Source organism: Trachurus japonicus, chromosome 6, assembly GCF_045865225.1.
Source record: "Trachurus japonicus isolate A0001 chromosome 6, Traja_1.0".
In the NCBI taxonomy this organism is placed as follows: Eukaryota; Metazoa; Chordata; class Actinopteri; order Carangiformes; family Carangidae; genus Trachurus; species Trachurus japonicus.
In genome coordinates, this window is record NC_140912.1 from 1,193,325 (window position 1) to 1,215,425 (window position 22,101).

The window sequence follows — 22,101 nt, forward strand, 5'->3', positions numbered from 1 at the left end:
GTTGTTTGTTTACCACCCAATAAATTGCTGTAATAAATTTGCCCCAGTTACTGATAGGTCACCCCTCTCTCAACCCATCACTTTCTCCAGGCTTGTTGTTTTTAAGAATAGCCTATGCAAAAAAAAAAAAAATAAAGAAAAAAAAAACAAGTTTAGCAGACAGACCCCAAGTTCAATCAATTATTTTTTACCTTTCAATTAAAAAAAAAAAAAAGAACACTGGAGTGTATTTTCATCATGAAGATATCACATTACACATTTCTACTGTTTGCTCTCTCCCCACTAAGTAAATGTTATTTCATGAACTTCTTACTTATTGAGAGAAGTAAGAGACATTCATTGATAGACCGTGGCACCGTTCTGTAACTCATTGTTGACCTACAGTGTATGTACATGACTATTTACCAAGTAAACAACATATTCTGGGATTTGATCTCATTGAATTTCAACCTGACCTGAAGAGTGGGGATTTGCAAAAGAATCAAGGGGGGAAAAAAACACAGTGAAGCGTGCATGGAAAAAGAAGAATAGGAACAAACTGCAGTAACAAGAACATGTTAGTCATAATAATTATAATAATGTGAGTCATAAAGAGACAGAGAGAGTGTCAGAGCAGCCAGGTGATTTTTGGACTCACATACAGAACATAAAAAAACGACCCTCATGTTTCCTGCGTTACCTCTCACATACCATACAGTACACATACACTCACACAGGTGGACGCTTGCAACAGTACCAAATACTGTATACTCTTGTATGACACATGCTCTGCACTGTGTTTCATGTCGGCACAGACTGTTCAGGGAAACACCAGTTAGCACATTTGTATTGAAAAAAGATAACATGATGAGCTGCCCAATCATACACACATCAGAAGCTCCAGTCTAGTGCTAAAAACACACAAACAGGGCAAAAAATGGTTGTAAATATTGTTCACCATGCAGACCATGGAGCCCAAACAGCATCTGTGCCCTAAACTGTCACTGTGATGCAAGTTGGACTGGTTTTCAACACGCATCTTTAAGAGAAACATGAAACATGGTTTTGGTAGATGTCTCATGTTGACCGATGATAACATCAACATAAATGTGAGCCATGTGTTCACTGAGTACTCATTTACAGCACTGAGCTCTCATCATACAACACACTTGAGTTGTTATTACACTGCTTCATGTTTGTTTACTCCATATTCATTCCTTATATGGCTGGACTGTCTTGACCTTAAGGACAGTTTAGGAACACATAAAACGTGTTTGGACAACTGGCTGTGCTCACACCAATAACAACACAGTCGTGGCTCTGTGACCAGATAGCTACGGTGGTTTGTTAGCAAGCCCATAATAGCTTCTCTCCTTGAGACGGTGGAACGTGTCATCGTGGGATGTTTTATCACCTGACAACTCTGTACATGATGTGTGTAGCTTGTGTTTCCGCTTTAAGCAAAATCCTCAGTATGTTTTCAGTGCACACCTTTTGTGTGTGTTAGGTTTTCATTAGCAGGGTAGAGTCTCACATGCACACATGCCACACAGGCTTACAGTTAGTGTGTGTTTCCAACTCGTCGGGCATCCAGACTCAAGCAAGCAAGTGTATTAAATCACTATATGAAAGTTGTAAACTCAGACTGTTTCCACCATGCATTAGCAAAGCCTTGGTTCCCAGTATTACACCAAAATGTCCTTTAGTCTTGAAATTCGAAAGTCACCAATCATGGCTGAAAAACATGCTATATGCATTTCACTGGATCAGACTACTTTATCTTCAGTTCCATCACTCTATACAACAGCCTACCGCTTTTTTAGAAACATACAATATAGTATTAAACAGGCATTAAACTTCCTATAAAAAGTAATGTGGCCACAATAGAAATTGTATCATATTTTTTTCTCATTTTAGAAAGACTAGTTTGAATTTTCTTTTCTTTCGTTTTTTTTCTTTTTGTTTTTTTCTTTGTTTTTTTTTTGGAAAAGAAGACACTTGTTGAGGTTCCTGGGACTGATGTGGGAGGGCTAAGGTGAATGACTGACTGCAGAACTGACCAATAGCCTTTCAGAAAGGTGCATGACACAAGGACACAGGTAGTCAGTGAAAAGGCCAGTCAGCAGCTGTACATTGCACTCTCATCACTTGGACACAGTCGCTAAAGGAGGCGGAGGACCCAACTGATGAGGATCCATCTGTCCCTGAAGGTAGAATCATAAAAACATCAGACTTACACTGCGGCTAAAACAGATCCAATAAAAGGAGTGTGTGGAAACTGGCTACATGAAACAAAAAATAAAAAATCTCCAAATTTGATTCAGGGAGTGTTTGAGGAACAGGAACAAAGAGGCCAGGTGACGTTGAATAACCAACATGTTGATCACTTGTGTTTGTGATGTAATGTGTGTGTGTGTGTGTGTGTGTGTGTGTGTGGTTTACCCAGGAGGCTTGCCTTTCTACACTGAATTCTCTTCTTTATCTCTGCCCTTCAGAGTCTTCCTCTTTCCTATCAGCCATCTGTTTCTGCTCTCTCTATATGATATCTCCTTTATATCCCTTCCATTCCTCTCGCAGACCAGCTTTGTGTCTGTGTGAAGCATCTCCGTATCGGTAAACTTCATCTCTTCTCCTCCTCCTGGGTGTCCGTCATTCCTCCATGGCAGTATTTTGAAAAAAAAAACACACAACGCTCAAGTGGTCGATCAACCTAAGGCTCCTCTTCTCCAGTGGACACAGCCAGTCGCATGGCCACAGAGAGGTGGTCGGTGAGGCCGGCTAGCTGAGTGACAAAGCTGAACTCCTCGATATCCTGCATGGGGCAAAGACAAAATCCATTATCATCATGACTTCACTAATCTCAGCTGTTATTCTGTGTAGAGCTTTAAAGCTGTGAGCAACTGAACAAACCATGGTACTCACATTTTTGTTTCACTGAATTGTCTGGTTAAAAACCAAGCTGAGAATGAGCAACAGTATAATACATTCAAATATGTGTTTCTGGCCTCTCCACCGGCCAAGTGAGTCTACAGTACTTCTTCCTCAGTCACACGAGCTGTTGTGCAGATGCCCTTGTGTGGCAACAGTGGGCAAATGCATACTTAAACACATGGAGCAAGTAAAATGGTGCAGTAGAGTGGACTTTCTAGTTTCCAAGTGAGTAAAGCTAGATATTCTAACTCATCAGATAGCTATACAGTCACTTTTTTTCTCCGTTGTTGCACTGAGCAGGGCCGTTGCTAGGAATTCTGGGCCCCCTTAAAGAATACTAAAGTGGGCCCCTACCCCCTAACTTTCCCTTTTTTTTTTCTTAGACTACGTATGTATTATCATTTTTTTATTTAGCTTACTTTGTTTTGATGCTAATGCAGCATTACTATAAGTATTAGTCAGGGTCTTATGCAGAATAAACCAGTCATACAAACATTAGACTAGTAGGGTTTTTTGTGGGCCCTACTGGGCCCCTAGAATTATCATCACCTTTCTCCCCTATACAACGGCCCCGACACTGAGGCTTAGCTAGTGTCCTCATCATGTGGCCTGCTTTTCTGCTGCTAGTTCAAGTAGAGGTGTTGGTGAGTAAGTTCATTTGAGCTTCTCTAACATTTGACCTCCTTGTATTTGTTATTGCTTTAGACTGCAGTGTTAAACTCTCACATGTTTGTCTGCACAGTTGTGTCTCAAACTGGGTCAGTAAAGAAGAGTTGCTGCATGTTCTGACTGACTGACACCACATATCCCTAAACCAGTAGTCACTGTTTCTTTTACAACAGTTAAAACTAAAATATGGTTTATTTTTACAAGTAAGAATAGAGTAAATTATTAGCAGTAAAAAAAAGGGGGCAATCAACTTAAAAAGAGGATCTTCTCACTGTGTGTTTCTGTATCTCTGTTCAGCTGTCACATTTATTTATTTATTCATCAAAGGTGTAGGTACCATTCCTGATTGTCCCATGATGAGTCAAAAGTGTAGGACAAGAGTAAGCCAGTGGGAGTGCAGTGCAGCAGGAACAGTATTAAGTGCAAGTGCTACATCTATTTAATAAGTGAGTACATAGTGCTAGTTAAATGTGTTAAGAGATTCTTGAATCAGAAAGAGACACCCCTGCTCTGATTGGATCCTGCAGTTTGATCCACCATCACCACAGATGCCTTTTCAGATGTTTGTATAGAAACATAATATGCAAGAAGCTGGTCAGGCAGTGGTGCCCAGAGGTGAAGCATGAACAGAAACAACATGATGACATGGTGTGTGTCAGGAAATGTAACAACTAATAGAAGAAAACTTTGAGGTCTGTTACTGCAGAAGCAAAACATGTTTAGTTTCACTTGGCAGTTGCTATATCCTGCCACAAGGTGGCATCAATAAACTGTGGAGTGCGAGACGCAGAGAGTCAGAGAGCAAGACAGAGAGATGCTCTATGTAAATCCCTCACACAGACAGGCAGCCATCACATCACTGCCCTCATTCTCTCCTCCACAGTCTGTGTTGTTGTTGTGTTTCATTGTTCCCAATCTTTTTTTTTCTTTTTTCTTTTTAAAGTCACTATCCTCCTGTGGCTCCCATTTATGTGTCACATGGCTCAGGAAAACAAGTGCTGTTTTGTTGCGGGGAAAATATTCATAGCAGATCACCTGTCTGCTGACAAGATAAAGGTACAGTACACAGTATATCAGGGTTCTTGCACCAAGTCCCTGGTAATGGAAAAACAGTGTCACTCTACAAGCACTGCAGCTTCTTGGCTTGATGCCGTATCTCTTTCTGTTTGATTTTACATTTTGTTTCTTTTGTTTTTTTATTATTTATTGTGGCCCTTCATCACACAGAGTTGACTTGTTTATATAGTTTATGGACTGGGAGACTCTGATTAAGGGGTACTGTAGGTCTGCTGGAACATCTGTCAGCATGTAGATTACTATTATTGGTTCAGAACAATAGTTTCCAATCTGGGGGGATGGGATAGCCAAATGATTAACAAGAAAAGAAAGCAGCAAAAAAAAAAAAATCTCAGTAAAACCCTCTTTGTTAAAAAAAATAGACAGTGTTATGGTACTACTGTAAAACTACACTTAAAAAGTACTTGAGACTTAATATATGGTTTATAATTAGGTAAAAAAGTTATAACAAATTTCACTATTTATCTTAAATTTGCCTTGCCTTGCCTGTCCTGCAATAAAAATTCATCAAATGGATCGTGAGTGTGCTGGCTATTCCTCTCTTTTTCAGTTCACTATTTATCTTACAAATGACTAACACATTAATAAATCAGCTTTACAATATAGCTCATTTACCAGTCACTCATTCATTAACAAGTATTTGACCCTTTTGCCTGTTATAAATGTTTGTAACTGGTAAATGAATAGTTGTTCAAATGAGAGGAAGAAGCAGAAACATGGATCTATGAGTCTCACTTCATTGTTGGATGTGGTATCTTTATAGATTCTATTGACAATACAAAAAGAACTGAATAGTGACCCTCTGCTAAACCATACCAGTTTCCAGTCCTGCTGCAGGCCCTCGTCGCTGTAGAGGAGGTAGTCAATACGGCGTCCGTTGCCTTTCAGTGGGATCTTCCTCCCCTTTTGACTGCTGGCAGGACACTGGCTCTTACTGGGAGGAAACACCACGTACTCCTTCCTCCCTTCCTCGTTTTCCATCACTCTGATAGACACACAGTGTGGGCAGAGGATCAGTAAACTGAAGTTTAGACTCAGAGACACACAGATACATTAGAGGTCAGAGGGTGTAGCCATGGCAGTCAAAAACAGTAACAAGACAAATAAGACAAACAACAGGTATTGTGCCATTACATCTAAAATGATTGTACAGTGGGGTGCACTGTTACATCCTTGTGGCCTCCTACTAAATACTAGCAGGGAGTGATTTAACATGATCCCAACATACACATTTAACCACAACTGCAAATCCTGTGTCATAAAGAGAACAAGCTCCTTCTAACTGACAAACAACTGAGTCAGAGATATTAAGGTGAGGTGAGCTTGAGCGCTGGAGACCTTGGTGAGGACTAGGTACTACATCTATTTATATCTAGTACAAATAGACCAAGACAAGAAGGAACAAGAAGACAAGAAAAGAGGCGTGAGGGAGAATCAGCAGGAGACGGAACATTGTATGTGTGTATATGTGTGCGTGAGTGCGTGTGCTTGTGTGTCTTACTTTTGTAAACTTTCAGGTGTGCCGACCTCATCGTCATAAAGGCCACTGGGATCCAGGAGAGTACCTATTGAGTGACACATTAAACAGCGTCAGTCACACATGACCACACGCTTTACCCCGTCAAACATTATAGAAAAAATGTAACAGTTGTGCTAATGAGTTGGAATTAAGTTGATTGGGAAGGTGTGATGAAGTCATTGGGTATTAATGTTAAACCTCATGTTTTATAAGCAGTCAACAGATTGGGTTGATGGAAAGACAATACAAGAGTGAACTGGAGCCTTCATCAACACATAGTAAAGTGTTAACCACATTAACTGAAGTGAGATGATGTGAGTCTGGTTTTAAAACTCCTTTGGACAGACAGTACAACAGCCAGGCAGTTATTGCCTGGCAGATGTTCATTAATTCTGGTTGGAAATGTGATGTAAATGTAAAATATAAATTTGACTGACATCATAACCAAATAGATTTTTAGCAGATGTTGGGTTTTTCTCACAACTAAAATGCCTGTATTTTATATGTCAAGATGACAACAGCATGAGACATTTAGTTTTCCTTAAAACACAACTGAAAAACCAAAAACATAGCAAAATCAGAAGTCATCAGTTTTGTACATCAAATTGATAACACTGACTTTTGGTTGCTAGCTACATTCAACCGAAATGTTGATGATGTTGGTGTCCAGCTGGGACCTTTGACCAAATCTGAGGAAATTCAGATACTGGATGGTGTTAATACAGTAGGACAGATGGACAACCACAAAACATAATGTGTCTGTCCAGGGCTGTTGCATAAAATGTTGCTAATTAACATGTGTGATAAAATATTGCTGTTGAGTGTATCACATATACTACACTTTTTATATAAATCTGATCTGATTATTGGTGTATTTATGGAATTTCCTTCTTTTTTATTTTATTTTAGGCCTACAGGGTTTAATATGATGTCAACATGTTGAGGCATTTTAGCTGATCAGGTGAAACCACTTCTACAAAAAGGTGAGAGGACACTCAGTATATGGATATACGGTATGTACACTGTTGCCAACACCTGGTCAGGTGACAGAAGGTTTTTCACTTGCAGTAGCATATCTGGAAATATTGCCACTGTTATTTTCTGTATCTCACTCATTGATCTAGTGGGTGCTTTACCATCTCCCTGTCACCATGACAAACAGCTTCTTGCTTCACATAACTCTGCTCTTGAAGCACAACTTGAGTTGTTTCATGTGGTGAAGGAGGCATCAGCAGACTTTATTCAGAGAGCATATATCTCTGCTTTTATGGTGCTGCAGACCACAGCCCAACATAATACACCACTAAGAGAGGAGCACTCACAAACCCATTTGATAATGAGGATGTGAGTCCAGTGATAAAGTGTTTAAAATGCAGCGAATGGAAAGAGCAGCTCTTCAGTTACAGTCAATTCACTGCCCTTATGAGAAGGAGGCATCACAGGCGCCCTGAACTTTTACAAGTCTAAAAGCAGGTTGAAGAAATGTATGTATCTCCTACTATAGTTATAACAATAAACAAGTTACTAATGTGATTCAATCATCTGCTGTCCATAGTCTTCCCTCTCCATCCCTCTCTCCTCTCCTCTCCTCCCCTCCCCAACTAGTTGAACTATGACTGTGCTGATTTGAGCCACACTCTCAGAGGACGTATGATCAAGAATTGTTGATTTGCATAAAGCTGGAGAGGGTTACAAAGTAAGAGAGGATTTAATACTGCTGCTACTCTCCCTAGAAGTGGAAGTCCAGCTAAGATGACACAACACAGAATCTTAAATGAGGTTAAGAAGAACCGTAGAGTAACGGCAAAAGACTTCATCAGAAGTGACTAACATCTCTGGTCATGAGTATATTATACACAAAACATTGAACAGGAAGGGTGCACATGGCAGGAAACTACAGGAACTACTGGAAGAGCCTGGCTGAGGTTCAAGGTTACATTTATTGTCTTCCACATCCAATGTGAATGTCTAATGGGTGTGATTAATAATGACATGAAAATGTATCATTGTTTGTGTGGTAACCTACAGCATTAACAAATTATGTTTGACAATACTCTTGACTTTGGTGTGAAACAGACCACACGCCAATTCAAGAAAACCAAAATAATTACAAAGGGTTCTCATGCTTTTTCAAAGCTTTTTTTTGCCACTTTGAATCCTGACATGACCACTAAGCTGCAGTCAGTGCAGTGTGTGGGTGGGGACCAAACTAAACACTCATTCACATCAATTCATAACTCCTAAAATACATAGAAAGCAACAGAGACTATGTGTGGTGGGCTTTTAGTTTGCGGTTGACAAACATAATCTGTCATCATATGTGAAGTAAACCGAGACATATTAAGAGTGACGATAATAAACGGTGTGAGGTTTTTACTGAGTACTTTACTGAGCACTACTTTTAAGAGCTTCATTTGTGTGACTTTGCTTCCATGCCACTTTTTGAGTATTAAATGTTGTTGCCATAACTCCCAGTGATTTAAATGCAGTATGCAGTGTCTCTGTAGGCTCTCAGTTCATTTGGGTGCCGGCAGGGCAGCATCACTGGAAGGTTCTTGGAGCTGTCAGAGCTCAGGACACTTCATGAAATGTGTTGGTACATTTGAAGAGCTGGATCTCTGCCTGTCTTTTTGGCTCATTTGGGTCTAATCTCCTTTGGATAAGCTTTGTGAAATAGGATTCTTTCCCTTTCTTTTATTGATTCATTGAGCTATTCTTCTTGTCTTTCCTCTCTCTTCCCCTCCTCCCGTAGCAAACAACTCCCCCCATCCTACCATCCCAACTCACCGTGCAAAATGTCCCTGTACAAACAAATAAGCCCTTCTCTAAATGAGCCCTTTCACTCTGTCCTGCCCACACTGTCCCTAAAATACCACTGGCCTAAATAATGCTTCATATCCAGACCAAAACCCCTCAGTCTTTACGTCACTAATGCCCATGCATCAGTACACTGTACTGCATTCAATTCACACAGTGGATGCATCCTGATTTAGCCAGACAAAGCCAGATTACAGTCTCACTATGCAGTATGACCTCAGCCCCTGATGATCAGTTTGTTGTTGATATGTCAACAACACAAATTGATACATATACATACATTTTTTCCCCCAAACTGGCATAATCCTGGATGCCTTTAAACAAGCTTTCAAAATCCTTAGTAAAAAAAAAACCCAACCTTGTATGGGTCGACATCCAACCTCCAAATTAATTAGTTAGAGACCTGAAAAGATAGTTTCAGTGCTGATTACCTTCTTTCTTAAAAAACAAAAACAAACAAAAAAACCCCCCAATATCCTGGAGTAGTTTTGTTCAGGCTTAAATACTAAAATAATCTGCGACCTCTGACTGAACTCAGTGATTGATATGATAATGATGCATGTCATAATGATCTATTGGTCCATTGATGTCATAATCAAAAGTTGGGAGAAGTTTTTCAATCTGTCCGACTCAGTGTTAAACTGGTTTACAGTTTAGCATCTGTCTTTCTTCATCATTTATCTGTCCTGTCTTTTATTATTTAACTTCACCTACACCGCACGGTACTGTCATTTCTGTTTTCACCTGTTTTGTTTTGCACCAACATCACTTAAAAAGTGGTTGAAAACAAATGACGGGGAGAAAGTTTTATGTCATTTTTTTTGAGCTCACGTGTTTGAGAAACATGACATCTGCTGTGGGGTTGCTCAGGGGAGCTGCCTCGGCCCATTATTATTCTCACTGTACATGCTGTCACTTAACATCATCGTAACATCTTCAGAGAGCACAATGTATGTTTCCATAGTTACACTGATGACACACAGCTTGACATTTCCAGCAAATGACGCTGCAGCTATAAAGCACACAGAGCAGCGACGCTGACCCAGCAGCCGGCGCAGCCTGCATGAATGAGGTGGGCGTTCAGGTACAAATCGCTTTTGCTCCACATTTCACAGAGACGTCTGGTACAAAAGTCAGAGCACATGGAGCTCAGCATCTCAGACATCTTAGTTGATATGAGTGTGTGAATGTGTTTTGCATCACATGCACTGCAGCAATTGTGGCAAAACTGTGAGCAGATACATTTTGTAATTTGTTATTTGTGAACCTATGTGTAACTGCTGTGTTGTGTTTGTAGGAAGGAACAAAAATATGCAAGTACACAACTCTTTTTTTCTGTGACCTCAGATTTACTAGTGCATGTGTGACTATTTTGGACAAGATCACATTCCACTGATGTTTTGTGCCAAAAATGCAAAAAAGTGATGTGATGAGTATGTGATGTATGCACATCTTATGATTTATAACTTTCGCTACCCTTTTTAATGTGTTTCATTTTACATTGGTGCCTTTGAGTGTGCGTTGTGCGTGCGTGCGTGTGTGTTGTTACCCAGAGCCCATGGTTTGTCCTCCCCTGGCCCCAGGCGACATGGGTCCTTGTATTGAGTAAAAAGTGCATGCTGCTGCTCTAACTTGTCCTCTGGAAAAACAGACACACACACACACACACACAGAGAGAGAGAGAAGGAGAGAGAGATGGGCTAAATGTGTTTTGTTATGAGCAGGAAATCAAACAATGAGGCATAATGAGGGTACAGGTAGGTGAGTCATATATTTGAGGTCAAAGACAAATCATTGCTTATTTAGTGACGCATTCACCTTCCCAGAATATGTAACTGTCATGTCATGTGCAGTTTTCATAAGAGACATTATGAATTATACATTGCAGACTAGGGTTGCAAAATTCCGGGAATTTTCAAAGTTGGAAACTTTCCATGGGAATTAACGGGAATATATGGGAATAAACAGGAATAAATCTGAAATTTACAAAATTGAACATTGGGAACTTAAATATAGTTGGGGGAAATATATTGTAGCATAATTATGGCTAAAACAACCAGATTTAATGCAAGAACACTTGAAATATCTATGCTATTCCTCAATCACATGCACAGGGCACATTGCTTACTTCTTTTATTGGGGGGCTGAGTAATATTTTACTCAACATTCATGTTTTTGTTGTTCAGTAAATTGATTGTTGTAGATTGTTCATACAAGAATTAAAACTTGATAAAGTAGAACATTATCAAGTTCACAAATAACTCACAAATAAATCTGTGGAAATGTCATGTTTTTTAATTGTATTATTTTGCATGGATGTCTGCTTATGATAAAACAAAAATATTTACATTCATGTTTGGACATGATACAGTTTGTTTAAATTACCCCAATTCCCAATAATTCCCATAAATTCCCAATAATTCCCATAAATTCCCATAATTCTGATGGAAAGTTTCCAATTCGGAATATTTCCAAAATTCACCCCATGGAAAGTTTCTGGAAAGTTTCTGGAAATTTTCTGGAAATTTACTGGAAATGTTCCCTCCCTTTTGCTGCTTGGGGAAGATGAAGCCTCTATCAGGTTGCTATATGAACTTATCCATAGCTCAGACAGCTTCATACCTGAGGAGCAGTTGTCAAAGTTGAGGTCTCCCAGAATGACGTCAAAGGCCACCAGGTCTTCAAGCACCTTTTCCCCTTCAGGTGGTTGGGATGAGGAATGACGAAACTCTGCCCTCCAGCGTAGCAACAGGTCCAGCTGCTCACACCTTACGGATGCATCACCTGGTTGGTGTGTGTGTGTGTGTGTGTGTGTGTGTGTGTGTGTGTGTGTGTGTGGAGTAGAGAGAAAGAAAGCAGGAGCGAAAGAAGAGAACAAATGAATGTAATTCAGTTTCATTCAGACCTGAACTGATCTACAGAGTGGAGAAAAAGTGGGACAGCCAAATGGAGAGCATATCTGGATATTATGTAAGACCTCACTACATAATTTAATATCACAATTGAGTTGATGAATGAAACCCGTGAGCTTCCTGTCCGCTGTGAGTATCCATTCTTTACCATGAAAACATCAACTCACAAAAAAATGCAACATCATGTTTTGGTCTCTTGAGTTCACTCCTCCTCACCATATTTTCTCACACTCTTCACAGTTGATCTTCAAACACTTTAAGGTCTTGATGATGGTTTGGTGCAAATACTGTGACTCTTAATGGAAGGGCGGGCGCGGCCGTGGTGGTTTGCCACATTCCCGTTACAGTTCAGAAACCCACAAAGAAAGTCACCCAACATTGCAGTTCCACTCTGCATGGGGCTTTAGTGCCTTTCATTACATTATTTCAGTTCTTTGGCCTGCAATTTTACTGTTGTAGTTCACTCTCACTGCTCCCGGCAGGCTTGTTTCCAGCAGCTGCAGACGTATTTTTAATGAAAAAGCTCTGATAAACTCACCAAATCTGCACAGCAGCAGACTGACAGACTGGCAGTGACAGAGCTGCTGGATTCAGCAGCTAAACAAATCAAACCATGGAGTGAATAGCGGGCCGGAATCATGACTCCAAATGAATACTTTATGTTTCACAATATACTGCCTGCCACTTGCAAAGTGCAAACAACTTCTTATTATAATTACTGTATTTGTCATGTTTCCAGTACAAACTGCACAAAAACCAGCAATGTACCAGACTTCCCTGACTGTATTTTCTTTCCCTACCTAATGACATCTTTTTTATTAAGTTATTAAATGTACTTATTACATTGCCCATTTTAGTGACATAATGTTAAATCATTTTTGGGTGCCATTTTGCTTTGGCAACATTTGCCTCTGTCCACTTCTGCCAGTAAATCAGAGAAATTGGATTTAGAGGGAGAGGGGAGGAGGTGCCTAGAGGGAGGTAGTGGGTGAGAATGTGTGAGAGAGAAAATAACAGCTGAATAGTGGAGAGTGTGAGAAACAAAGAGGTGTCAAGATATTGGTGGGTGAGTAGGTGGACTTGGCTTTGATTACTCTCAGCCCCAGCTCAAGTACATGTGAAATGTATTTTTCTTTTTGTGTTACTGGATCACTTAGAGAGATTGTTGTGGGGGTGTGTTTGCTGCACAGTTGCCTATATGAATATGTAAATATTGTGTGTATTTGTGTGTCAAGATGTGTGTTTGTTTCAGCTTGATGTGTTAAGTGTCTGAAGACTTGGGTGATGTCAATTTATATGTTTTTAACTTTTAACAAAATCCTGTCCTAATTGGAGGATTACACTTGCACTCGCAGAGTATCTTTTGCAGTCAGCACTTTAAATCTTGTTAAATGCATTAAGATAGTGTTTGTGATTTCAAAATTTGGGGCTTATAGTAACAAGCGTACAGCCTGGGAGAGGTCACCAGAGTAGAAAATAGCCTACCAGTTGGGAATTAGCCCTGGTTCAAATGCACTGCATAGTAGTTCAAAGGCATTCTGCGGTTGTACTTGAAGCCATGAATGGACGACTTGTAAGCAGTTGTTCAGGTTTGAATCCATTTAACATCCCATCAGAATCTGAGTAAAAGACTGTGACAGCTCACAAGTAGCGATTAAACACAGGTTCAGACTGCTTAAGCTGAAACAGCATGTCTTAAAATACTATTACTCCTTTATAATACTCCACATCATCTGACAGTCAATGTCAATTTCTAAAGATAAGTTGCGCCTTTGTTGAACTGTCACCAAAGAAGTGAATATTCTCTGTTATAGGACTAGTTTAAGTCTCTGTCAGGCAAAAACACTAAATCTTGCAACAAGTGTTTAATCCTGTCTCATTCCAGGGATGAGGGTCAGTTCCACTAACGTCTCTTATTCAGTCTCTCACGCTGTGCACAGCCTTCATCTAGCATCCACAGAGCCTTTAATTACTTCAGAAAGTAACATACATTTATTTTTTCTTTCTTTCCTCTTGTTTCTTTAATAATAATCATGAATGCATTTGCTGTAATAGAGGTGAGCCTCAATCTATTGGAAGTATAGTCCTCCTCCTCTTTCCTTCAGTTCTCAATGGAGCAGAGAAACTAGTGGCTCAACTCAGTGACATTGCACATGCACATTATAGGGCAGGTTATCCTGTCGTGGTCCAGGTAAAAGTGTCATGCACCTCAAGCATATACATGTTCCAAAACATATTGACACTTGGATCAGATCTTATTCCAACATCTAGTCCAGATGACTTGCATTGGGGAGAATCACTTATCTCCAGATTTAATACTGTATTTAAAGGGAGGAATTGTTTTCATTTCAGCATACTGTAGGGCTGTAACATAAGAAAATATGGAAAAAGTACAGTAATATTCAAAGACTCTCTGAATACACTTTCTTTTTGACCTCAAAACACGGGACACAAATAGGTGTACTTTTAAAAGCACTGGCACTACCCCCACAGTCCAGGCCCCTCCCCAAGGCTTTATGTTTGATGTATTTTTAGAAACAGCTCTGACACTGCTATATTTAGGCCTGTGGGAAGAATAGGAGGAGCTCAGAATAGCAGGCAAAGGGGGGGAGATGTGTCTTTTGTAAAAAAAAAAAAAAAAAAATGAGGGAGGCATCGACCAGAGGTTTTAAATAGGGCTGTGATGCCTTAAACAGCTTGAGCCAGTTGCCATGGGAACAACAGGAGGAGGCACACAGGGGTTTGATGCACCCATTTATCTAGCTATCTGGACATACGCACACAGAGATTGTGTGTGTGTGTGTGTGTGTGTGTGTGGTTGCAGCTCTCTGTCTGCTCCAGTGAAAGACAATCACAAAGACACACTTAAAAAGTGAAAAGCAATGTCATGGAAATCACATATAATATAAATGAATAAATGTGCATTTATCAGTATGTAGCCTACGATGGCGACTGAGACACACAGAGAGAGTAAACAGGGAGAGTTTGAACAGATGGAGAGCAAAGTAACCGTACCTTCTATGGCGTGGAGGTGTGTACATGTGAGATATCCCACAACCCTTTGCTCCTGATGGGAAGTACCCACGTGAACCTGCAGGGAACCAGAGACAAACATTAAATGTCACAGTGTTGAAGTCAAACAGGCAACATCAAAACCCATTTTACATGTTTGTACAGTACTGTAGTGAGTAGTTGTGTGCACATCCAATCCTGTTTTAGGCCAGATGCTGGACGATCAGGGGATCCAAACAAATATACCAGTTAGATTTATACAGTAAATAGATAGAGAGTCTTCACTGCAGTAATTTCATTACAGAGAGGACATTGTGTTGTACGCTAATCATTATGTAAACATATGGAAGCACATACATTAATGTAAGAAACAACAAACTGAGCTTTGATCACCAAAGTCGAACTAGTACAAGTGGATATTTGTGCAAAATTTGAATTGAATTTGAATTTCCTTCAGGAGTTCACAATGAGAAAATATTGTTTTGTGAAGTTACTGTGACCTTGACCTTTGAACCCTATATACAGTATACATGTGCTTCATACACAAACACCTGTTTGCAAAACAAACAACACAGGTAACACAGCCACAGATGTGAACCTTTAGCTACAGTTATTATGACTGAATTATTAATAAGAGTCAACATGAAATGTGCTTCCACTGCAGGAACTTTCCACAGGAACCTTTGGAGAAACTTTTAACATTTCAGTCACAGGAACCAGGGTCTAAATTTAGTTCTGGGATAATTGATCTACCCTTTAAAAAATGTCCCTGGTCAGGGGGTACAGTAGTACTTTTCAAAGATTCAGTAACTTTTGAGGGTGTGGTCTGCACTCTGCAGTGCTGCACATTTGTGTGCTCACTGCATTTTACTCCCCCCACCATGTTTAAAAGCTTGAAGCTGCAGGCTGACTGTTTGGTTTTAATTTAAGACTAGAAACTAATTTCATGCTGTTTAATATTGGTTGTTTTTTTAGGCAAGGAAGTGACCATTTGTCCAAGTGACACCTGTTTGGAAATTTGCTGGGATGTTGTGGTGGGTCCATCTCACCAGGGGAAACTTGGCAGGTCATATTAGTTCTTCGCTATAACTCCCACTTTTTCTGGCTGGTCATTGTGCACTGTCATCCTGGTAGAAAAGTGTTATGTCTGCAGTCTTTTGTTAATTTACTGTTGGCTCTGTGGTGTTTTAATATCTGAAGACTTGAAGATTAAATTTTAACTGAGCTGAAATATATCTTCCTGGGACTTCAGGCTGCAGCGGACACAGGAAACGTTTAGTTCTTGAGGAAAAGTATCTGAAACCAAGTTCTGGGAAGGAAAATGAAGGTAGTAGTCCAAGATAATTACATCCAGTTCTGTCCATCTCTGAAACACTTCACTGATACCGACACCCTGCACTTGCAGAACAGCCAATAGAAACACTTTCTTTCTGTAAAGACCTGTGATTGGTCAAAGTTTACTGTCTGAAAACAGTCAAGGGGAAGTGCTGATGTCATCTCTCTCAGACCTCTTTTCCAATACACTGACAGGTGACAGTGAAGGTACTGTATGGGCCTTTTCCCCTGAAGAACATTGACATTTTTACCTTAAAGGGATAGTTCACCCAAAATTGAAATTTCCTCATGTCAACTAAGGGCTGGGAGAAGTTTCAGAGTTATCCGTGGCTTCTCTGAGCTACAGGGGGGCATGTCCATATAACGGTTGCAAATGGATACCTGTCTTCGTAACAAAAAGACACACCAAAAAACATCCAAATACCTCCATGTTGCTCGTATGTAATGTCCGTCTATTGAAGCCCCGAAATGCGAAATTGTCCCGAAAAAAATTAAATAAGTCTTTCAAGCTTGTTTTGTAGCGGAAGCTTCTCGAAGCTCCTCTTCCCGGTTCGTCAAATTTGGACGAACTGGGAAGAGGACGGACCCTGGTTCGTCCAAATTTGACGAACCGGGAAGAGGAGCTTCCGCTACAAACAAGTTTGAAATATACAGTAGACTTATTAAGTTTTTTTCGGGACAATTTCGCATTTCGGGGCTTCAATACAAGACAGACATTACATACGAGCAGCATGGAGGTATTTGGATGTTTTTTGGTGTGTTACGAAGACAGTTAGTATCCATTTGCAACCGTTATATGGACATGCACTGCTACGCCGAGACCCCCTGTAACTCAGAGAAGCTACAGATAACTCTGAAACTTCTCCCAGCCCTTATAGGGTGAGTAGATAACGAGTGCAATTTCAATTTGGGGTGAACTATCCCTTTAAATTTAAAATGCACTCATGGATTTCTATCCTGGTGTTGTTCTCTCTCTGTCAGCTGATGTGTTTGCTGGCTGCTACAGCTGAAGCATTAGCATGTATTTTGCTACACTTGACTGATGTTGCTAAAAAAGGGTATGATGCTGAGAGCACTGCATCTGAATGATCAAATGAATGTTGGGAGGTCTTTTTTTAACATCCAATGCCGTGTATACACTCAATACCTCCTCCTGACCCCAATGTCTCCATTGCCTCAACAGCAGAGAGTGAGCAGAGCTGGTTTAATTAGACACCGTCTGCATCAGTGTTGAGAAGCAACAGAGTGACAAGACATGGAGCGAGGCAGAGGCAGAGGCAGGCGACTCTGAAGTGCTGGTGGGTAGATACAGACTGATGAAGAGGAGGAGGAGGAGGAGGAGGAGGAGGAGGAGGAGGAGGAGGAGGAATACGTGTTTGCAGAGAAAGGGAGATAATGATTGTTGGGTGTTTGGATTCAAGTGGAAAGGTGTCTGGATGGAGTAGATCTATATATAACATGACACAATGCAGCCATGAACAATTGAGTTGAACTGCTCTGGATGGAAGCTCCATGTCCCAGGAGGGAGTTAACAATCGATCCACAGCTGAAATGACCTCTCACACTGTATCATTTTTATTTATACATCCATGCTACAGAACCATTGCCAGTTGCAACACAATTGTAATTCAACATACTGTTTTCTACAATTAATGAAAGCTTTTATTTTTGTTGCTAAAAGCATGCTGTCTGGGAAGCTTTTTGCTTGGAATAATCCCCTGACATTTCTGCCATTTTGTTTTTTTTTATTTTTGTATTAAACAGGAGAACAGCTGGCATTTTTGTGTGGGTTACTTATTGTCTCTCTGCTTGCATGGCCACTCCATTATGCACTCTGGACATTTTTGTGCATTGACTTAATTTCTTTTTTTTTTCTGGCTTTAATTGTTCATTTACAGTGAAGGGAGTAAAGTCTATTATTCTGTAAGGTAAGAAGATTACGGCCTGACTATCTTGTCTATTTAAACAGATCATTGCTGTAAAACAGTTGAGAGAGTCTAACTGAAACCGATTGGTGGGACAACATGTAGGAAGTGACTTGCTAGGAAGGAATAGTTTTAATGGTAGTTGATTCAAGAAATAAAGTGATTGAGCAATTGATTGATTGATTGATTGATTGATTAACTGATTGATTGAGTGATTTGTGGCACACTTTTTGATCTTTGGACTTGGTGAAAGGTGTCGAATATGGTGCCCTGTCAGGGCAGGGCACCACTTGGATTTGAGCTTTTGACTTTAAAGTTGAGTTCGAATTGAGTTCCAAGACCTTTTGGATTTTGTCAAATCAAGTCTTAAAGGGATAGTTCACCCAAAATTCAAATTTCACTCATTATCTACTCACCCTCATGTCGACTAAAAGCTGTGAGAATTTTCAGAGTCCTCCGTGCCTTCTCGGAGTTAAGGGGGCGCAGCAGTATTTGTCCATATAATGGTTGTGAATGGTGCTCACTTTCTTTGTCCAAAAAGACACACCAAAAAACATCAAATATAACCATACTGCTCGTCTGTAATGTCCTTCTTGTATTGAAGCCCCAACATGAGAAATTGTTCTGCTGGCGTGATTTGCACTGACACAGGAAGAGCAGTGAACTGAGACACTGGGAGCTTCCGCTACAAACAAGCTTAAAATATAGACTTATTTAATTTTTTTCGGAACAATTTCTCATGTCGGGGCTTCAATACAAGAGGGACATTACAGACGAGCAGTATGGAGGTATTTGGATGTTTTTTGGTGTGTCTTTTTGGACGAAGAAAAGTGGTATCCATTCACAACCATTATATGGACAAATACTGCTGCGCGGACCCCCCCGTAACTCAGAGAAGGTGCGGAGGACTCTGAAAATTCTCACAGCTCTTAGTTGACATGAGGGTGAGTAGATAATGAGTGAAATTTGAATTTTGGGTGAACTATCCCTTTAAGTCATCAGGCATGACTCACATGCCTCCAAATCCAAGTCATGTGACTTGAGTAATTGTAAATTACTTCATTAAACTTTGAATTGATTTAGGGCATCGGAAAAATTGCTATGGCACTGTGCCAAACGTGCTGCACAGTTTTCACACACAGAGTCTGTCTAACGTTGAGGAGAGGAACAGAGTCAGAGAAGTCAGAGATTTAACCAAGCACACCAATTTAACACAAAGTTAAATTAGCATATGAAATATGATTCGATGATAAAAGCAAAGCTGTTACCAGTGTTGGTCAAAGGTTCCCCCCTAAACACATTTCACAGACGTGAAGCCAAGAGAGCTCAACACAACTTAAGAAAACAGCACAAACAAACTCAGAAAACATCTTCCTCTTCCTGCTCATAGCACTGAGAGCCAACGTGCGACCACAGCATTTTAAATGCTTATGAAATATTGGACACGCAGCATAACAACTGTCAGATTAAGCCGTTTTAACAAAGCGTGGTCAGACGTGGACCTGAGCGGATTAGAGCCACAAAGAGTTGTTTTCTGTATCAATAGCTGTCCATTGTTCCTGTTGTCCATCATTAAAAAAGTCTGGGTAATGTCTCACAACTCAAGAATCCCACATATACTGCCATTTATCCCATCTGATCACTATGATGGAAACTCATTGCCAATAAGGGGATAACTGTTTTGGCTTGGTGTCTGTGCAGAGCTCCTGATGAAAAATCCTTAAAGCCACAATAAGCATTAGTCTAATTAGCCTGAAATCAATGCCAAACACAAAGCTCATATTGTAGACTGAGGTACAGTAAATACACCGTACAATGATGGCTTTACATTTTCCTCTGAATATTTGAGGCATTAATTCATTTATTTGAATTGAAAGTTGATGAGTCGGCAGAAATGACTCATTTTTGTTAATGCACTCTCACTTCTTGTTTAATGCATTGAATATTTCCCCTTTTCACAGTTGTACTTCAGGTTTCTGGTCTTGGTCACAGGAAATACATCCACACAGCTGCTGCTCACTGGGATGTCTTTTTGTTTTTTGGCTCCAAAAATCATCTAGAGGCTGTTGTGTGTGAAGATCTGTAGTGTCAGCAGTTTCAGAAAAACTCAAGCCAACAATGACACCAAAAAATGTTGTCCCTGAGATCACATTTTTCCTCTTTCTGATGTGAACTGAAGCTCCTTAACTGTATCTGCATGACTTTATGCATTTTGCTGCTACTGATTGGCTGACCAGATAATAACAGATAATTTTAGAATTTCAAAGAGAAGGAGCCAGAAACCTTTGTGCCACAATCAAACCTTTAGTTTAGTTTAGTTTAGTTTAGTTTAATAAGTTTATTTGTAACAGGGACAATGTACATTAGTCTCGAGATGAGAAAAGATGCCTTGCACCAGATTTATTTTACTAGCTACTAGTAATCCATATGGAAAGGAGTAGTTTGATGTTATGGAAAATACATTCATTACATTCATGTAAAGAGTAGAGGTTACCACCCTCACATTAGCCTGAGGATAGTTAATTTAATTTTGCAGGACTGCTGGGAAGCCACTGGCTCTGACCCACAAAAACTGTGAAGGTAACCTGAGGCTAATCTGTGCTTATCTTAGCACAGATTGATGATGATCAATGAATGTGTTTTATGTCTATGTGTATTTATTTATTTTTTTGGACAATTTTCCATAGGAGCTTACAGTAATAGAATATTAACCATTCTAATTCAGATTTTCCAACTTTCAACCATCTCCCTGTAAAACAGGAAGATATAGCCACAGCTGGACATATTGAACTTTCACAAATGAAAAAAGAGAGTTAGTGGGCGTGGCTATGTATTTCATCATGCCTCCATTGCCCATGCAACACTGAGCTTTCTGGCAGTACAGTAGCTTCATATTTAGCACATTAAAGTGATCTTGTTGTCTAACTCCCTGCTGAAGTTTGAACTTTTCCATTATGACTAAAATACCAACTGCAATTCCTTTAATTCATTACTCATATTGCTTGTCCTTTTAGCTGACATTTGGTGATGACGGGGAACACCCTGGACAATCACAGCTCACATTCAAAACCAGTGGCAATTTAGTCACCAATTAACCCTCATGTCTTTGGACTGTCAGAGGAAAACTCCCTGCCTGAGATGACAGTGACCACTGTGATGTCCCCTGCTGTTTTGAAGTTTCAGGTTTGGCATACATGGATGGATGACTGACCCTAAGCTTGCCATTCATTGTAGACAGGTAAGTCAATCAAATAGGCACACACCCCTATCTTTAAGGCCTGATATCTAATAAGATGGACCATCAGAGTATTGAGCAAATGGTTTGAATTCAGCCGGTGGCACTGTAACGAGCTGTTATCACTACACTGTGAGTCATTTGGCCCAGTTCAAATTCTATGACAAGATCAAGACCAGTCTCAAGTTAGAGAAAATGAGTAAAAGATCAATTCTCAGATCGCTTGAGTTCAAGTGAAGTCTCAAATCAGCCAGTCAATTGTGTAAATCACAGCAAAACAAGACTGAAGACTCTAGTTAGTTATAATTAAGTCTCAAGTGAATAGCTTGAGTAAATGATATACTGTTGTTATCATTAAGGATGTGGGCACCAATGTGGTTTTTAACTATTGGATTATCATTAAGACAAAAGGATTTGGTGTAAATGAAAAAGTAGATGGTCTGACAGAGATAAACAATCCTGCTGGAGGGGAGATGTTGTGATGTGCTGTGCTGCATCCATGTGTGTATTATCCACACATACAAACACACACTTCAACCATGCACTTAGTGCTTTAAAATGATAATTATAAGAGGGGATAAATGTTGAGACTGAAAAGCTTTAATTATGGAGCCAGTGCTGGCTCCCTCTTTAGGGAAACATTTTTTAATTAATATTTTATCTCTGCCTCCGTCATCCTTTCTCTCGCCT

At 40.0% G+C, this 22,101-nt stretch overlaps 1 protein-coding gene across 2 annotated transcripts in view; it reads right to left on the minus strand.

Annotated features, from left to right (window-relative positions):
* Positions 1–216: 216 nt before the first annotated feature.
* The window catches only part of smpd3 (sphingomyelin phosphodiesterase 3), an 83,648-nt gene continuing 61,763 nt past the window's right edge, over positions 217–22,101 (minus strand). For both annotated transcript variants that reach the window (XM_085778209.1, XM_085778208.1), the window contains 6 exons: positions 14,920–14,995; positions 11,615–11,776; positions 10,542–10,631; positions 6,158–6,221; positions 5,473–5,641; positions 217–2,791 (listed from right to left, as the gene is read on the minus strand). In XM_085778209.1, the coding sequence (XP_085634335.1) occupies positions 2,690–2,791; positions 5,473–5,641; positions 6,158–6,221; positions 10,542–10,631; positions 11,615–11,776; positions 14,920–14,995 (663 nt within the window). In that variant the 3' untranslated portion in view covers positions 217–2,689. The remainder of the gene's footprint in view (positions 2,792–5,472; positions 5,642–6,157; positions 6,222–10,541; positions 10,632–11,614; positions 11,777–14,919; positions 14,996–22,101) is intronic.